Source organism: Eurosta solidaginis, chromosome 2 (genome assembly GCF_040869045.1).
Source record: "Eurosta solidaginis isolate ZX-2024a chromosome 2, ASM4086904v1, whole genome shotgun sequence".
Classification (NCBI taxonomy): domain Eukaryota; kingdom Metazoa; phylum Arthropoda; class Insecta; order Diptera; family Tephritidae; genus Eurosta; species Eurosta solidaginis.
Genome location: NC_090320.1, coordinates 76634645 through 76654064, shown reverse-complemented (window position 1 = coordinate 76654064; position 19420 = coordinate 76634645). Strand labels below are relative to the sequence as shown.

General features: G+C 38.5%; 1 protein-coding gene across 8 annotated transcripts in view; it reads left to right on the top strand.

Annotated features, from left to right (window-relative positions):
- LOC137239973 (uncharacterized) overlaps positions 1 to 19420 on the top strand; it is a 59415-nt gene that overhangs the window by 35037 nt on the left and 4958 nt on the right. Inside the window, exons 1-2 of one of the 8 annotated variants that reach the window (XM_067765810.1) lie at positions 16892 to 17049; positions 17107 to 17236. The exons of 1 other annotated variant lie outside the window; for it this stretch is intronic. Coding sequence is in view for 1 of the 7 variants with exons in the window: in XM_067765806.1 (XP_067621907.1) it covers positions 16630 to 16662 (33 nt within the window). In the remaining 6 variants the exon portion in view is untranslated. 6 more of the 8 variants (XM_067765814.1, XM_067765813.1, XM_067765806.1 and 3 more) reach the window with 6 other exon arrangements.

Here is a 19420-nt window from a genome sequence, read left to right as displayed (position 1 = left end):
TTATACAAAAATGTTTTACTATTTTCAACAACGATGGGACATCCTCAAAAAAAATGTACCTAGCTCTCTTCATAGTCTTTCAGACAAAAGCCAAATTTGACTGCGCAAGCACAAAGAAATGTTACCGGCATTCTCAAGTACATCAACAAGTTTGAATGTATCTTTCTGTCCTCAATTTGGTTCAAAATACTGACTACCATTAATGAAAAAAACGTGGTCCTCCAAGCTAGAGACGCCACCATAGATGTTGATGTTCGACATCTAGATGCCTTATTAGCTGCTTTGAAGTTGATCAGGAACCAATGGGAAACAATTTTAAACGAATGCAAAACAGCTGCTATTCAATCGAACATCTCGCCAAAGTTTCCGGACGTTCGAAAGAGAAAATCCAAAAGACGTTCTGAAGATAATTTAAATGAGATGATTACGGATGATTCAGAGTCTGATTTTAAAAACAATACATTCCTGGTGATCGTTGATTCGGTAATCACTGGCATTACTGAACGATTTGAAGCTATGAGAAATTTGAGCGAGACGTTCTCCTTTTTGTGGCAATTTGAAGACGTGGATGAAACTACGGTTCGGGCGAGCGCAACAAAATTTGTCGAAAAATACAAGTCGGACATTTCTCAAAGCTTAGAATGCGAAATAATTCACTACAAACAAAATTGGATAAAGGTTTGTCACCATTGGAATTACTAAATGCCATCTACATATGTATGTTCAAAATCTGTATACGATTTTCCTCAACTTTTGTGTTGCTTTACGTATCTTTTGCACTATATCTGTCACTGTAGCTAGTGCGGAACGTTCCTTCAGCGTCCTTTCAAGAATCAAAAACTTTCATAGATCGTGTTCATCTCAAGAGCGAGAGTCAGGACTTGCCACGCTTTGTGTTGAATCCGTTTTGGCAACACAGTTAAATTTTGATATTATTATAAAAATTTTGCAGCGAAAAAAGGTACTCTTTGATATCCGAACTTTCTATATTGTAACCAATATTAGTAACACTAAGGGGTACTGTCATCGCTAAGCCGATGCTAAGCAGTGACGTGTATGCACATCAATAATTCAATCATTATGTCTACACATGTGTACGTACACGCAGCGGAGAAGCAACACACAAACACACGCGCATGAGCTGTGAGAGAAGCTATACAAATTGTGCATCTGTAGTCATAGCTGAGAAACTTATAGCAGATAACCGACTAATACGTTCTAGAACAGAACCGCCTAGAAATGTCAACGAGGAAACCAAGGCGCTATCTAGCAAGCAATGTCAGATACGATAATTCGAAAGGTTTTCAGGAAGGAGATTTGGTGCTGTTATACAACCCACAACGAAAAAAGTTTTGTCCCCAAAATTGCGTTTTAATTGGGAAGGCCCACACAAAGTTGTAAAACGGATCAACGATGTAGTGTACCGCATACAAACCATCGGTAAACCACGAACCATAATGAAAGTGGTTCATTTGGAAAGGCTGGAAGCGTTTAGATCGAGAGATTTGTCTGATCGGGACGATCAGACTCAGGTGGAGGGCAGTGTAACGAATATTGGCAACACTAAGGGGTACCTCATCTCTAAGCCGATGCTAAGCAGTGACGTGTATGCACATCAATAATTCAATCATTATGTCTACACATATGTACGTACACGCAGCGGAGAGCAACGCACAAACACACGCCCATGAGCTGTGAGAGAAGCTATAAAAATTGTGCATCTGTAGTTATAGCTGAGGAACTTATAGCAGATAACCAACTAGTAGATTCTAGAACAGAACCGCCTAGAAATGTCAACATGGAAACCAAACACTATAAAAGGCAGCAACAGTAGAGGCCCGACAATCAGTTGGATTTAAGACGCTATCTAGCGAGCAATGGCAGTATTATTTTGGAAATCAGTTTCATTTAAGCAAGCTATTGGTTGTGGAGTATCTGTTGATTTTAAAGATACAAACCGATTTGCACAATGGATAAATTAAAGGCGTGTAAGCACAATTGTAATTCAAACGGAAGTGAGGACATGTTCTTTATTTGACATTTAATAATATATTCAGGGTTGCATTAAATATATGAAGAAGGGTCATTCACTAAGCTAATTCACAACACCTTTCCTGAATGACAATTCTTTTTAAATATGTATACGAGTAAAAATTATGTACATGTTTTGATGAAATGTTTATAGAAATGAATAAATATATTAAGTATTAACTTAAGCAAGTCCAATAGCTTCAGAAAGATGAGTATGTTTGCCCTTAGATACGCCTTTGGTGAGAATATCAGCAGCCATGTCATTCGTGGAAATGTAATTAAGACAGATCTTACAGCTTTTTAGATTTTGTTGAATAAACTGGTGCTTGATATGTACGTGTTTGGTTCGGGGTGAATATGAATTGTTTGTTGCAATCTGAATGGCGCTTTTATTGTCGCAATGTAAAATAAGTGATTTCATTGCCCCTGTTTCCAATTCATTAAAAAAACGTTGTAGCCACAGTGCTTCTTGAATGGCAGCAGTGATTGCCATGAATTCTGCTTCGGTCGACGAGAGCGCTACAGTGCGTTGTCTGCGCGTACACCAGGAAATGGCGCAACCTTGATATTTGAACACATAACCCGTGGTCGATCTTCTTTCATCAAGATCACTACCCCAGTCAGCGTCGCAGAATCCTGTAATATCACTGACTTCCTGAGTGAAAACTAAACCTTTGTCAATGGTACCCTTAAGGTATCTCATAATACGCTTTACTGCAACCCAGTGTGCCTTTCCTGGGTTTGCAGAAAACCTACTCAATAAATTTACAGCAAAGCAAATGTCTGGGCGTGTTATTTGTGATGCGAAAAGTAAGCACCCGATTGCCTGCATGTATGGAATCTCTCGCATTTCTTGTTTTTCACTTTCAGTTGACGGACACATCTTGGAACTAATTCGTTGATTTAAATCAATCGGCGTGGATACTGGGTTGCAATCAGACATTCCGAATCGTTGCAATAAGTCAGCTACGTACTGTGATTGATCTATTTTAATAGTACCTGTATCATTGTTCCTTCTAACACGCATGCCTAATACTGAAGAGACTTCACCGATGTCTTTCATCTTGAAGATCGATGACAACTCTCGTTTAAGCTTTGATATCGCCTCAGTATTGTTGGAGAAGAGAAGTACATCATCGAAGTATACAGCAACAAACAATTTTTCGTTATCATTTGTTCGATAATAAACACATTGGTCGATGTCGCTACGAGCCAAACCAAGGCTCAACAAAACATCGTTAAACTTCTCATTCCAAAGCCTACTCGATTGCTTAAGGCCATAAAGTGATTTTTGTAGCCTGCATACGCGACCAGATTTATCGTCGAAGCCATCTGGCTGCGCCATATAGATCTCGTCTTTTAATTCAGCGTTCAAAAAAGCGGTTACGGCATCCATTTGATGAATAAACAAGTTATGCTTAGCTGCAATGGCGAACAGCAATCGAATTGATGTGTATCTGACAACTGGAGCAAATGTCTCATCGTAGTTAACGCCCTTCTCTTAGCTAAAACCTTTAATGACTAGTCTAGCTTTATGTCGAACTACTTCACCACTAGCGTCTTGTTTTGTCTTAAACACCCATTTTGATTTGATAACCTTCTTGCCGGGTGGTAGCTCAGTCAAAACCCAAGTGTTGTTTGAACGGTGCGACGACATTTCTTCATTTATTGCGAGCATCCAGTCTTCGGCGTTTTCGCCAGAGATTGCGTCATTAAGCGTTTCGGGATCTTTTGAAACATTATCGATAGCAACAAAATTAAAATTACATTTACCTTGTTTTGTTGCTAATCTTTCGGAACGCCGCAAAAAGTTTTCGTCAGTATCTAATTCAGAATCCGCACTTTCGAAGCTTGGTGAGTCTGCACGTACATCTTCACTTAATCCATCTTCAACTTTTACGTTTGGTTCGTCTTTATAGTTTGAAAATTCATCACACTTTTCTGCCCCTGAATTGAGAACGTCACTGGAGTCAGATAAGTCAAAGAAAAGTTGGGTATCGTGTGCTTTTAACTCTCGATTTTCAATAAAAACAACGTCACGGCTTACGATAATTTTGCGTGATTTTGGTTCAAATAACCGATATGCTTTTGAAGCGTTACAGTAACCAACCATTATACATTCTGCGGATTTTACATCCAGTTTTTGTCGTTTTTCTTTGGGCACATGCACCATGGCTTTGCAGCCAAAAACCCGTATATGCTTAAGCGATTGTTTTTTGTTTGACCAGATTTCTTCTGGACAACGCGACTCTTTGCCGCACGGAGTTCGATTTAAAATGTAAGCTGCAGTTACCAATGCCTCAGCCCAAAAACTTTTACTCAAACCCGAGTCAACAAGCATACACCGCACTCTCTCCACTATTGTTCTATTGAAACGTTCTGCCACACCATTTTGCTCAGGTGTATATGGGGCAGACGTTTGGTGCACAATACCATTTTTCATAAGAAATTCTTTAAATTTGTTATTCGTGTATTCAGTGCCGTTATCCGAACGTAGTATTTTAATTTTACGCGAACATTGATTTTCCACTAAGCTTTTATATTTTACAAATTCCTCGAAAACTTCCGATTTGTGTTTGATTGGTATGACTGTAATTTTTCTCGAGAAATCGTCTATAAAAGTCACAAAAAATCTGCAGCCCGAATGTGACTTTACTTGGAAAGGTCCTGCCACATCTGAGTGCACCAGGTCAAGCAAATTTTCAGCTCGAGTACCACTCTCTTTGAACGAAGCACGGGTTTGTTTCCCCTTGATGCACACAATGCATTGCTCTTTACTAGGAGTGTTGAAATCTACACCACTACAGGTGTTTTTGATTTTATTTAAATTTTCGTTGCAAATGTGGCCTAATCTACGATGCCATAACTCGTAATCACTATTTGCGAAAAGTGCACTATTAACTTTGTTTTCACGTAAATTTAGACGATAGAGGTCATTTACAGCGGTCGCGGTAGCAATCAGATTGTCTTTGTTATCAAAAATTCGGCAGTAATTTTCTTTAAATAAAACTTTGTTGCCGTTTTTAGTCATTTCACGCACGGAAAGTAAATTTACACACAATTCGGGTACGTAATCGACGTTGAGCACTGCATCATGTCCTGTGGACAAACACAATTTTGCTGTACCGCTTGATACCACTGGAATTGTTTTATTATTCGCTACTATAATATTTTTGCCAATTGTCGGTTTTTCATTAGAAATCAATTGTTTGTTTTGCGTCATATGTGCTGTTGCACCAGAGCATTGTACAGGTTTACAAGTATGATATGTATGAGAGGGAAACAATTTCTTTCCCTTTCTAACACATGGCAGTTTGACACTTCGGTCAGTGTCAAACTAGCGTGGAACCTGCGTGGAACATGAGTTTTGACACTGAACGAAGTGTCAAAATTACCGGGGTTGCTTCGTCGAAAGCGACACAGGGAAGCAAAAAAGGGATCGGAATATCAGATATGGGTTGCTGTGATGGTAAATTCTTTTGAACGAATTTAGTAGGAAATTTTAAGTGCACCCATATGGGTCCTTCAGAAAATTATAAAAAAGTCTTCAATTGGGGTATCTGAGGACGCGTAGTTATTTCAGTATTAAGAATACAAACACGTGAGTTAAGTTTTTCTACCCGTTCAAAAGTTCTCCGCGAAAAACAGTTTGAAACCGAGGTCGACTGCAATAACCCGTCCAAAAAAGCGGAAAGAAAAATGAATAGACGCATTTTGTCCTGTTGTCAATAGTCCGAAGAGAAAAAGTATTCGAATTATTGGAAGCGAGGCCAAAACGCGTCTATTAATACCTCCCCCGACGGTTTTGGTCGTGTTTTAGCAATCGTCCCCGGTAATAAAATATCACAATTTGTTAATTAAAATTGTCCAAAATATATGGTTATTAAAGAGAGATGTAATTAAGAGCTCGTTTGAAAGTAAATAAGTATATTTCTTTGTAATATAAGAAAAAAAATTTTAAGCAGTTTTCGATAGCAGCTATTAAACTTTTTTTGGTCCTAAGAAGTACAACAGTGCCAAATAGCATCCACAAAAAAAACGAACAAGAACAAGCATTTTATCAGGTGAGCGTGGCTGTGTATGTGCGTGCTGCTACATATCCTACTTGTAGACCTGTACAATGGCACCAGAGTCTACGTACCAATCAGCTGTGCGGCTGTCGTGCGAAAGCAAAGAAGCAAAGAGTATTTTCTCAGTCTTCGCGCCAGTGTTGTTCCTTTTTCTTTTATTTGGACATTGTTTAGCATAATGTCCCAATTCTTTGCAAGTGTGGCACTTGACAAATTTAGGCTTATATTTACTTTTGGAATATAAAGCGCAATCACCATTTGGTTTATCAAATTTTGCCTCTTGCAATAATAGTGTTTCACATTATCGATCGTAAGCTGTTGTTTTGAATTTTCGATGGCTAAGACCAAAGCTCGAAATTCATCTGGTAAACCTGCCAATATCAATGATGCGGTAACTTCGTCATCAATATTCAACCCAGCGGTTCTCACTTTTATAGACGCCATGACCAATGTATTTAGGTACTCCTGCATTGAGGAGAAGTCTGAAAGCTTGCATTGTACGAGTTGTTTCAACAACTCAACTTTACGCGTTAGTCCGGAATCTTCATACGCCGATACTAAGGCATCCCAAGCCTCCTTGACCGTCGTAGCTATCGCGATGTGCGAAAAATTTATCGGCTCAATCATTAGCGTGATTTCTGCAAGTGCCCGCTGATCTGCCTGCTTATCTTTTTCTGGAGGATTTGCTTGTAGTCCTGTTTTTACTACTTCCCAGCACCCTTTTATAACCAGATATGATTTTGCATGGAGCTTCCACACATCAAAATTTTCACGGCCTTTTAGCTTATCAAACGATAAATTATTGTGGTTTGCCGCCATTATGATGTGAACAATTTATGGAATAATACTTTATGCGACCGATCGCTAAGATTTTGTTAGACTTCGAGAATTACACAATTTATAATTTATGCGCGTTATCATATAGGCCCATAACCTGTTGATTTTAAAGATACAAACCGATTTGCACAATGGATAAATTAAAGGCGTGTAAGCACAATTGTAATTCAAACGGAAGTGAGGACATGTTCTTTATTTGACATTTAATAATATATTCAGGGTTGCATTAAATATATGAAGAAGGGTCATTCACTAAGCTAATTCACGTACTTTAATAAAGGCCATTTTGCATTATTAAATATTGGAGTTTTTTATTCAAAAGTTTAGCGAGACTAACGTTAGTAGAAGGTTGCGAATAAGAGGATTTGCAGTAAATTCGTTACAATTGGTGTCAGAAGAGGAATTTTTGAATAAATTCCGAAGACTTCGAATACAACTTTGACATGGCAAAGTGGAGTGAACTGAAGATCCAGCAACTGAAGAAGGAGTTGGAGAGCCGTGGATTGAATACATACGGCATTAAACTCGAACTTCAGGCACGACTACGAGAGGCAATGGAAGCAGAAGGAATTAACGTGGAAGAGTATGTCTTTCATCTTGTTGCCGACGAGACAACAACAAAAATTGAAGAGAAAAACGAAACATCGCAAACAGCTACGAGCACAGACTTGAACACGATTTTGGCTGCAATATCTGCACAAACATCAACAGTGGCATCCCAACTGGAATCACAGGAGAACCGTATAATATCTAAGATGGAATCCCAAGAGACACGAATAACATCAAAGATTGAAGCACAAGAAACGCGTATTTCAGAAATGTCGACACAGATAACAACCGAGATGGAAACATAGTTAGAAAAATAGAAGACATATATGGCTGAGCAGTTGAAAGCACAAGAAACTCGCATATCCTCGCAGCTGGAGGCACAGGAAGCAAGGGTATCATCAAAACTTGAATCGCAGGATGCAAAAATCGCACAATTTCAGTCAGAAGTCGATGATTTAAAAGTTCGTATGGAGCAATTACAACTAAATCGCCCGGCTGTTTCAGCAAGCAATCCAAAGGTAAAGACACCATCCTTTGACGGTTCTGTTCCTTTTCAGGCCTTTAAGCTACAGTTTGAGAAGACCGCAGCAGTGAACAACTGGAATGCTGAAGATAAAGTTGCAGCTCTGTTCGTGGCATTGAAAGGGCCAGCAGCCGAAATCCTACAGATGATTCCCGAAGGAGAGCGGAACAACTATGAAGCATTGATGGCCGCTGTCGAGAGACGTTATAGAAGCGAGCATAGAAAACAGTTATACCAAATTGAGTTGCAAAACCGTCACCAAAGAGGGAATGAGACTTTGCAGGAGTTTGCCTCGGATGTTGAAAGATTGGCTCATCTCCAGCTACTTTTGAGAGACTCATGGACCAGGTACTGAAAGGGCTACATTAGAAAACATGCTTGGTGTACCTGGACGACATCATCGTATTGAGCAAGAACTTTGATGAACATCTTAAGAACTTGGAGGAAGTTTTCCAGAGAAGTTAAGTCCCAAAAAGTGTGCGCTGTTTAAAAAGGAAGTACATTATTTGGGTCACAAGGTAACGACAGAGGGCATCTGCACTGCGAACGAAAAGATAGAGGCTGTAAAGGATTGGCCAAGACCACAGAACCTACATGAATTGAGAAGTTTCCTTGGGATGTGCACATATTACCGCCGATTTGTACCAAATTTTGCCAGCGTATCCCATAGCCTCCATGAGCTTACAAGAAAAAATAAAGCTTTTGAATGGAAGAAGGAGCAAGAAGTGGTTTCCAAACATTGAAGAAGCGGTTGTGCATTGCCCCAATGTTAGCATATCCGATTTCAGGAGCTTTATTCTAGATACAGATGCGAGTGGATATGCTATAGGAGGCGTTTTATCACAACTAGTCGATGGACAGGAGAAGGTAGTTGCATATTACAGCCGCTCGATTGGAAACCAGAGAGGAACTACTGCGTTACGCGGAGAGCGCTGTTGGCATTGGTAGAGTGCATTAAACATTTTCACAAATACCTCTACGGCCAGCGATTCCGTGTCAGGACAGATCACGCAGCGTTAAAATGGCTTCTGCAGTTCCGTACTCCGGAAGGACAATTGGCACGGTGGATCGAGCGACTACAAAGCTATAACTTTTCCATTGAGCATCGAAAAGTAGTACCCGTGGAAATGCCGATGCAATGTCACGAAGACTATGTAGTTTGGAATGCAAGCACTGTTCAAAGGCCGAGGCTAAAGAATACATTATAGATGTCCGGCTAATGACTATAATGTGTACGGATGAATGGGACAAGGAACAACTAAGAAAGTGTCAGCTAGAAGATACAGATCTGTCACATGTTATGCAAAGGCTCGAACGAAACGAAAGACCAAGCAGAGAGGAGATGTCAGCAGAGAGTCCCATTGCGAAGTCATGTTGGGCACAGTGGAATAGTTTAGAATTGATATCCGGTTACTTGCGTCGAGTATAGGAGAGTAAGGATGGTCAAAGAAAAAAGAAACTGATAGTTGTTCCCAGAAAGAGGATTCCTGAGTGCTCAGCGAGCTGCATAATGATCCAAGCGGAAGTCATCTTGGAATCACGATGACGCTCGAGAAGATTAAACAGAGAATCTATTGGGTTGGTTGCCGTCAGTCGGTCACTGAGTGGATTGCGAACTGCGAGGTTTGAAGCAGAGTGAAAGGGCCCAAAACCTGAAGTCATGGCCAGAGGAAGCAATATAACTCAGGTGCGCCATTTGAAAGGATCGCTATGGATGTCGCAAGTCCATTTCCTACTAACAACTGCAGAAACAAATATGTACTGGTAGTTATGGATTATTTCAGCAAATGGCTAGAGGTATACTCAATCCCAAATCAAGAAGCGGAAACAGTAGCAGAAGTGTTTATAAACAATTGGGTTGCAAGGTATGGTGTACCAATGGAGTTACATTCTGACCAAGGCAGGAATTTCGAATCAGCTGTGTTCCAGGAAATGTGTAAATCATTGGGCATTCGAAAAACACGGACAACTGCATTGCATCCTCAGTCCGATGGTATGGTGGAACGATTCAATAGAACATTGGAGGAGCACTTAAGGAACGTAGTGGACAAGTTCCATAAAGAGTGGGATACCCGTATACCATTATTCTTGATGGCTTACCGATCAGCAGTGCATGAAACAACGGGCCAAACCCCTGCAAAAGTAATCTTTGGCAATGACCTTAAACTGCCAGCTGATTTGAAGTTTGGGATAGATGCCGATGCGGAGAGAAATGTCAAGACATCCACTGGTGATTTGGAAGAAGAGCTGAGAGAAATACACGATTTGCTAAGGCAACGAACAAAGATTATGAGAGACAAGATGAAAACCAGATACGATAATTCGGAAGGTTTTCAGGAAGAAGATTTGGTGCTGTTATACAACCCACAACGGAAAAAAGGTTTGTCCCCGAAATTGCGGTTTAATTGGGAAGGCCCATACAAAGTTGTAAAACGGATCAACGATGTAGTGTACCACATACAAACCATCGGCCATCGGTAAACCACGAACCAAAATGAAAGTGGTCCATTTGGAAAGGCTGGCAGCGTTTAGATCGAGAGATTTGTCTGATCGGGACGATCAGACTTAGGTGGAGGGAAGTGTAACGAATATTAGCAACACTAAGTGGTACTGTCATCTCTAAGCCGATGCTAAGCAGTGACGTGTATGCACATCAATAATTCAATCATACACATATGTACGTACACGCAGCGGAGCGCAACGCACAAACACACGCGCATGAGCTGTGAGAGAAGCTATAAAAATTGTGCATCTGTAGTTATAGCTGAGAAACTTATAGCGGATAACCAACTAGTAGATTCTAGAACAGAACAGCCTAGAAATGTCAACGAGGAAACCAAACACTATAAAAGGCAGCAACAGTAGAGGCGCGACAATCAGTTGGATTTAAGACGCTATCTAGCGAGCAATGGCAGTATTATTTTGAAAATCAGTTTAATTTAAGCAAGCTATTGTGAGCAAGCTGGTTGTGAAGTATCAGTGTTATTGTGGCGTACTTTAACAAAGGCCATTTTGCATTATTAAATATTGGAGTTGTTTATTAAACAGTTTAGCGATACGAACGTTAGTGGTAGGTTTCGAATAAGAGGATTTGCAGTAAATTCGTTACAATATTGAATAATTAAAATTTATAATCATCATTAACCTTATCAGAAATGTATTAAAATGTTACCAAATAACTAGAAATGATTATTTGAAACAATATGTGGCTCTTAAAAGAGAATTTTATTTCTACGTTACAATAAAATAGTATAAATAGTAAATAGTTTTTGTTAATTTTATTGTCAGCTCTTAGTCCAAAAATCGTTTAGTTGATGTGACAAAAATTTTTGTTGATGTAATCCATCAATAATGATTCATGAATGAGACGTCATTAATTCAAGTTAATCAAATGTATTAGTGGATTTTTTATAGAGGGCCCGTAAATTCTTTAGTCCCGGGCCCGATTTTCTCTCTACGGCCCTGCCTGTAAGTAATTTGGACGGATCTTCTTGAGACATCCAAACGCTGTGCGCATGGTTCGGTCAACTAGTAAGCGCATGGGAATCCAACTACCACCGGAGTCTTGCACGTTGACCATCGCTCTTGCTAATAGATGGTTTCTGTGTCAGTGAAATTTGCCGTCATATTTATCGATAAAGCTGTATGCTGGTGATGTTCATTAGTAGCATTTATTTAAATGATTTCAAGATGAGCTTGTTTGTCCTTGGACGTCTTGTTGGATGCGGACCCGAAAAAAAGTATGGCCGTGAGACGATGTATCAGCTACCTGCGCAGTTGACGCTTAAGAGCCGCTCGAATTGCTATCGGTGCACCCATGGAGCAGCGTATCATGCCCGCTGTCGCACTGCTGACAATTTGATGTAATTTTACTGTTCGATGATTTGTGATCCTGTCGCAGGAAATTGAGGCATGTTGGTTTTGCTATATAATTTGGGCTCGAGCACCTGGCCTTAACTCCTTGAAGCTGCCGCAAGCTATATTATTTGCTGGGAAGAGCATTAAAAGCATGCTTCCTTTAACGAAAATTAGGCTTCTTCGTCTGCGACAAAAAAATTCCATATTGTACATAATTATTTTAACATTAAAACTTTACACCTAAATTATTAAATCTTACAGTTTATATCACAGCCCTAATTGTTCCAATAAAAGCATGTTACATTGTGATAGCAAGAAAAGGAGGTCCTAAATGTTCTTAATTATACCATCAAAATTTAACACGCTTTTTATTAGAACAATTAGGACTGTGATATAATTTAGGTGTAAAGTTTTAATGTATGTAAATATGTACAATATGGAATTTTTTTGTCGTAGACGAAGAAGCCTAATTATCGTTAAAGGTTACAATGAACTTATAAAGTGTTATATTTCTTTACAGTCAATTTATTTTTTACTTTTCAGTTAATTTTATTAACCAATAATAAAAGCTTATTTTTAAAAAAGATTTTTTTTCTTTAATTTTATTTACAATTTATTTAATAATTTGGGAAAAATTTAAACAACGTGACATCAGGACGGACAAGGCGGCAGCTGTTTCGATTATACCTTTTAAATCTCTTCAAGGACTTTTCTCACGGGAATGGGATTTGAACCCGCACTCCTACGATGGTTGAAGTGTTACAAACGCATTCAGCCACGTCATGCCTTGGTTGTTGGAAACCTTATCCCAATTGCCGTTTTTGCATATTTTCTTTATACACAGTACATACGCCGTATGTAATCGTGTGTTTAAGCTATGCGTTGGTAAGGCGGTTTTTCAAAAAAACTGGTAATGTTGTTGGTTTTGTTCTATTTTATAGAACTAGAACGAATTAACCAATGTTGCCAATTTATATGAGTTAAACGGGGATTGCCCTAATTGCTTTAAATGTATGAAAACACTTATTTGAAGCAATTTTTTATTTATAATTTAACAATTTGGGAAAAATTTAAACAACGTGACATCAGGACGGACAAAAAGTTGCTTCAAATAAGTGTTTTCATACATTTAAATCAATTAGGGCAATCCCCGCTGAACTCATACAAATAATTTTATTTACTCTTTAGTTAATTTTGTTAACCAATAATAAAAGCTTATTTTTAAAAAAGTTTTTTTTTGTCTTTAATTTTATTTTCGAACAACTGCAAAAATTTTTGGCATTGTAGTCATCGGACGTCAGATTTTGGCGTCTTTTACAATCGCACTACCACAGGGTTGTAAAAGGTAATGCCACAGAAAGTTGTTAAATAAGCAACTTCCACTTAAATTGTTTTTTGACAGATTTGACGTTGTAATCTACAATACGAACTGGCAAAATTGCAACTATGAGAGGGTTGAGTTGTAAACAGTAATGGGGACATAAACAAAACACTATTATGTGTAGGGCACAGTTAAGTGCATTTGAAAAATAGAAATACTGGACCCGAATCGCGATATCCTCCTCGAAGGATCAGTTGAACGAGGTAATATCGTAAATTATTGCCCCTATTACGGTGAACAACTCAACGTAGTTGGGTTGTAATTAAAACAACTTAACTTTTAGACAACTCAACTCCTGTTTGGTATTACGAATTACAACTTATTTCAGTTGAAGTTGAATTAAGTTGCCAACTTCAGAAAGTGATGAATTGACAGATAAATGAACAGCTGATCAATTTGTGGAGGAAATTTAAGCATTTACGAAATAAAAGCAAAACGGACATTATATGAAAATCTATTTTATAATGGCGAAAATGTCGGCGATTGACATGTCGCGAATGCGGAAAATATTCGCGTGATCATTCCAATCCCTTGGAACTAACTACCAAACACCAAGTAAGAAATTTGTTTAAGTGACAAATGATCAGCTTCTCATGAAGTTATTTTGCAGATTTTAAAGGAAGCATTTTGCTCATTACTAAACAAAATTAAGGACCATTTCTGCATACGCCTTCGTATTTTAAAATTATGCGCCACACTCCGATTCCTTGCTGACGGCAGCTATCAAATATGCTGTGGAAATGATTTTGGTGTTGGACTGGTTTTAGATATTATTGTGAAGCATATTTGTGCGAAGTGGATTAAAACCCAAACAGCAACAATTGTATTTTACTCTAAAACAGGATTCCCAGGAGTAGTAATTACCCTGCAGTCAAAAGCCAAAGTAGTCAGCAAACATTCTAGTTCATTGGCTAGAATTTTGTGGGTTTATTCATACTAGTCAGCTTTTGAACAGTTCATTGACTATAATTTTGTGGTGTTATTCATACTAGTTAGTATTTAAATAATTCGTTTGACTAGAATTTCGTCTGTCGGCTCGAGGAAATGCGCGAGTGCTTTCTGTAGCCAATTTTCAATGCATACTTCAGTTTACAATGCTAGATATCGTCCAAATCAACGGGCACATAAACACAAGCATGACGAGTCAACCCTCACCGTTACCTCAACAGAGGTTAAAGAAGTTATTAAAAAGGCCAAGCCTTCCATATCAATTGTCCCAAACGGAAGACCTATACCGATGCCAAAACACCTTGGCCATGAGGGCATCAGTTTCCAAAATAACAGAGAAAGACCAGAACCCAGCCAGTATCTACCGATATTATCCCTTTAGTCAGTAACGAAAACGTTTAAACCCGTTATGATTCCCTCAATTAAATGAAATTGTTCGGTTATCCAGGCATAAGCATGACTTCCGTAAAGTGCATATCACTACCACCATTCTGAACTCCATTAACACTCATAACAGGACGGCGCTAGTGCAGCTTGGCCTGTTTTATACACAGTCAACCACTACTGGTTCGTTCCTTCTCCGTTAGATAGATAGATAATTTATTGAGGATTGCACTGCGACCTTTGGTCAGCACCTCATCCCATCCGACTTCCATGATGAACCCTAGCAGTTCTCTTGGCTTGAGGGATTTAAATTGGGAATGTTCTGGCCATGGTGAACTCATAAACTTAGCTCTGCGTCTTGAGATTGCGTCACATTCGTGTGTTATTCCGTTACTTTTTAGTTTTCATATATATGTACGTATTTTTATTAAAATTTATTCCAAAGTATAATGTATTGAAGTGATAAATTTTAAATTTATATACATATGTATATATATACATACCTTTTATATATATGAAAGATTATGAATAACATAAATTTGAGCTAATTTATCAATTTTCGAGTAATTTTTCAACCCAACTGAGACTAGTATATTAAATAGTAGGATGCTGATGCAAATATCGACTAGTATGTCAACTGTTATTACATTGATGCATAGACTGAGTAGTATACCAACGGGTATGTTGATGTTGAATACACTGACTAGTATGCCAATTGGTATGAGTCTGATGGGTATGCTGCCTAGTATGCCATCTGGTATGATGTTGGTGTATATAATGACTAGTTTGTCAATTGGTATGATGCTGATGCAAAGGCTGGCAATTGATATTTCGTAGGACATCGCCGTGTTAAAAATACCAGTTGCTAATATGGAAAAAAGACAAAACTCATACTAGTTGAGATTTTTGGCAAACTATTATTCTTTTAGTATACAACTAGTTGGTTTGACTGCACGGTAGTATCAATGGGACTCATGTTCGCATTATTTCATCTATTTTGGCTGCATCCGAACTGCGGCCAGCCTCGTCCAACTTCGGAATGTCGCTCCATAGAGTCAAAAAATTATTCAATGTAATCTTTCGTTTAAACGTTGTTTTTTCCATACAAAATTGTTGTTTATTGTTTGATTAAAAAAGGTTTAACTACCGGCTTTCAATTTTTTGTTTTTATTAGGTAACGTTTTATGAGACCGTGCACCATTTAACTCTTATCAAAGGTGGTACCAAAAGACGTGTTTCGATCTCCGTTTTTAGGGTTCGAAAGCGGAAATTAAAAATTTTATTTCTGTCGAAAGATATTTACAAAAACTCACAAAATGGCCCGAGGCTCCGAAATATGAGGTCCGATGCACAGTTTTTTTGCACAAAACATTTTTCTGCGTTGGCGGCCTTTGCCCGCGATTTGTAAAAATAACCCTGGGTGGATCCAATGCCTTTCTGTATTAGTGTGTACAAAAAATCTGGCAAAATACAACAACCACATGAAAATTTGAACCGAAATGATATGACAGAAATAAAATTTTTAATTTTTGTTTTCGGATTCTTAAATCGGAGGTCGAAACGTGTCTTTTGATACCAACTTTGAAAATTTTTGTTTAAAATTAGGTGGTGAACCGTCTTCTAAAACTTACCATTTTTTCAAAACAACTTCTAGTAATCAGTTGTAAGATTTTGAAGTCTTTGACAACTACACCAACACAAGGTTGTAAACGGTAATGCCATAAAAAGTTGTTAGACTACAACTCAACCGACATTTTTTTTTGGCAGGTTGAGTTGTAATCCATAATACCAAATTGCGAAATTTCAACCCAATAAGAGTTGAGTTGTAAACGGTAATAGGGGCACATATTTTGTATTTGTATTTGTATTTTATATGAAAATTTGTTCCTAGCACAACAATTTTGACAAATTATTTAACAGTGCTTTAAAAATTGAACATTTATAATAATAAATTAAATTAATCAAATTAAATTAAGTAAATAAGAACGTGTGCTTCCTGACTTTGTAGCTACTTCAATGCATTTGAAAGAAAGAGTATATGGCATGAAATGCCAAAGTACAACACGGCAGTTTATAATCAGGTGCAAACGGTCTTATAGCAAATGTAACACCAAAAACACATGCAAACGCATCTCTTAAAATTTTGTATAATGCAATAAATATCCATTACTTTTGGTATGCAATCCACAAAACACTATTTCGAACAGCTGATCTTCCTGCAAGAACACTTTCGGTTAGGTTACCAATGATCTCAATGGAAGTTTTTATGAGTTTATAAATGAAAATTAATAAATATATACGTGTGTGCGTATAGGCGTAATATATTCCATTTTCTAACATTGTGTACAAATTTGTTCCAGCTAATTCGCGATTCACGAGTTGTTTTCAAATATTTTTTTTTTTACCTTAGTGCTCTTCATTTAAGCCATGTTGTTGTTGTTGTAGTAGTGCTTCGCCCCATCCAACAGGTGCGATAGATCACAAATTGTCATCAATATTCTCTAACGGGAGTGCTGTTTCAGCAGGGTTGGACCATAATGAGGGAGGTGTTAGCGGCGTTGGTTCCACATTACAATTGAAGAGATGGTTGGTGTGTCATGTGGGACACATTGCAAGCCGGCATACATTTTTTATGTCGGGGTTGATTCTAGATAGGTAAGAGTTTAACCTGTTACAGTATTCAGATCGCAGTTGAGCAAGAGTGACTCGCGTTTTCCTGGGGAGTGCGCGTTCCTCTTCCGCAAGTTTTGTGTACTGCTCTTTGGGTACTAAATTCACCGCGCAATTCCTGGCATGAAGGTCCGGCGCCGGTTTATGGAATTCACTTATTTTTATTTTAGTCATGTGTTGTAGGGTTGTTTCTGTTTGATGGTATACTATTTGGTGATTTACTAAGGCTCATGCGAATGCATAACTTTGTCATCTCATATGCAAATAATGGCGAATTGCCATAATTTAAGACAATAAGGTGTTAGCTATGCATTTAACCCATGTGTTGTATAGTACCATGTTTAACTTTTAGTTGCATTGGTACGAACAGTGTTTTTTGTGGCAGAAACACACGCGGGGTTTGCCCAATCACTGCCGAAAGCCGACCCCGATTAGACAAACTTATTTCTAATTGAAACAACTTTTTTCTAAATTTTCGATGTTGCTTTGTCCAGGATCTTGTGTGTGGTAGGCGGAGCACCCCACACCACGGTGGCTGAAAATGCAATAGCGCAGTGAAAATGTTTATGTTGCATTTTAATTGCTAGCGATTATCAATAGATTGCCAACATTTCATTCACCGAAAACGCGACGTTGCCACAGCTGCTCAAAATTTTCCGAAGATAGTGATGCTCTGTCATAGAAGTAGATATACCCTTCCGCCTTGAGTTTCAAAACTGGACCCCAAATTATGTGTGGACGGCAGGCATCAGTCCTGTTTAGGAACGTAGCATCAAAATGAAGAACAACTCAACAAGGGATGCCGCAGGGTAGTGTCCTATTCCCACTCTTTTTCAATTTTCGCATATCGATGCGAAGGAGTTACCTTTGTTTCCTACGTCCATGACTGCACGAAAATGGCAACATGTCCTGATCCTCCATTTCATGTACATAAAATTGAGAGTCGTAACAAAATCTTAAAGGTTCTCGCTGCCAGCACTTGCCCAGCCGCATGCAAACCACCGCGCTAAAAACTGCCACGGATTGTTATGTCGTCAGAACAGGTATACTCCCCATAAAGGAGATAAATGACCTGTTGAAACTGCGTCCTGAGACCCCCTCTAGAGGATATCGATATGAGTGATCGCACTGGTACCGATCAAATCACTCACATGTTTTGTCTGCAAATTTCTGGCTTTCTTCGAAAATTTAATTGACAGGTGCTTCATTCTTTTTGCTTCGAGTAATAATTGGCACACATATCTTAAGCCGTTTTGGTGATGTCTCTATCACTCTTCGGGTTTTCTATATTCCAATTATGTTGTTGCTGTTGTTGTAGCGGTGCTTCGCCCCATCAAATAGGTGCGACCAATTATGTAAGGCAGCAATTTAGCAAGTGTCCCCTGCCCGATCCCGACTAATTTGAACACAATTAACCGATTCAACAGCATTTTCTTTTATTTCGTTAAAAACCCTATAAAAAACTCGTTTTAACGTTAATTTCACACACTGATGCAGTCGAATGCTTGCTATGGCGTTGCTTGCACACTTCGTATTAATTTCATTTGCTAGTTTTCGTCAGCCGTAGACCGAAATTTCTACTTGTCGTCAACCACAAAGTAGAATTGATATTTTCGTGCCAAGTTTTGAAAGTGCTAGTTTTCGTATGGTGCGTCGATTTATAATTTTTCTATTCAGATATATATAAGATCAATTCCTCCAGCATAGGAAGCGTAGTAAACGTAAAAAAAATTCCTCGTTTTCTAAACCAAATATAGAGCACTCGGAGAACGCGCCACCTCTCGATCTGGGGCCTGGCCTTATTCTGTAACTTGATTCGAAAGGAAATGCGATTCGAAAGCGGTCAAATCACATAAATTTTTTCTTTTTCAAATCCGAAGGAAGTTTCTTTCGAATCGAGTTACATGATAAGACCCCTGATCCTGCACTTAGCGCTAAAAATTTAATATGAAATGTGATAAATATCTATATTTTATACATTCAAAAAATTTACAAAACCGCCGCACAGAAAATTGTTTTTAATGAAAAATTCAGCTTCGACATTCTTGTCATATACAAATTTTGTATTCAAATATACATGGGATGCGGCGTGGTGTGGTGGTAGCGTGCTCCGCCTATCACACCGAAGATCCTGGGTTCACGTCCCGGGCAAAGAAACATCGAAAATTT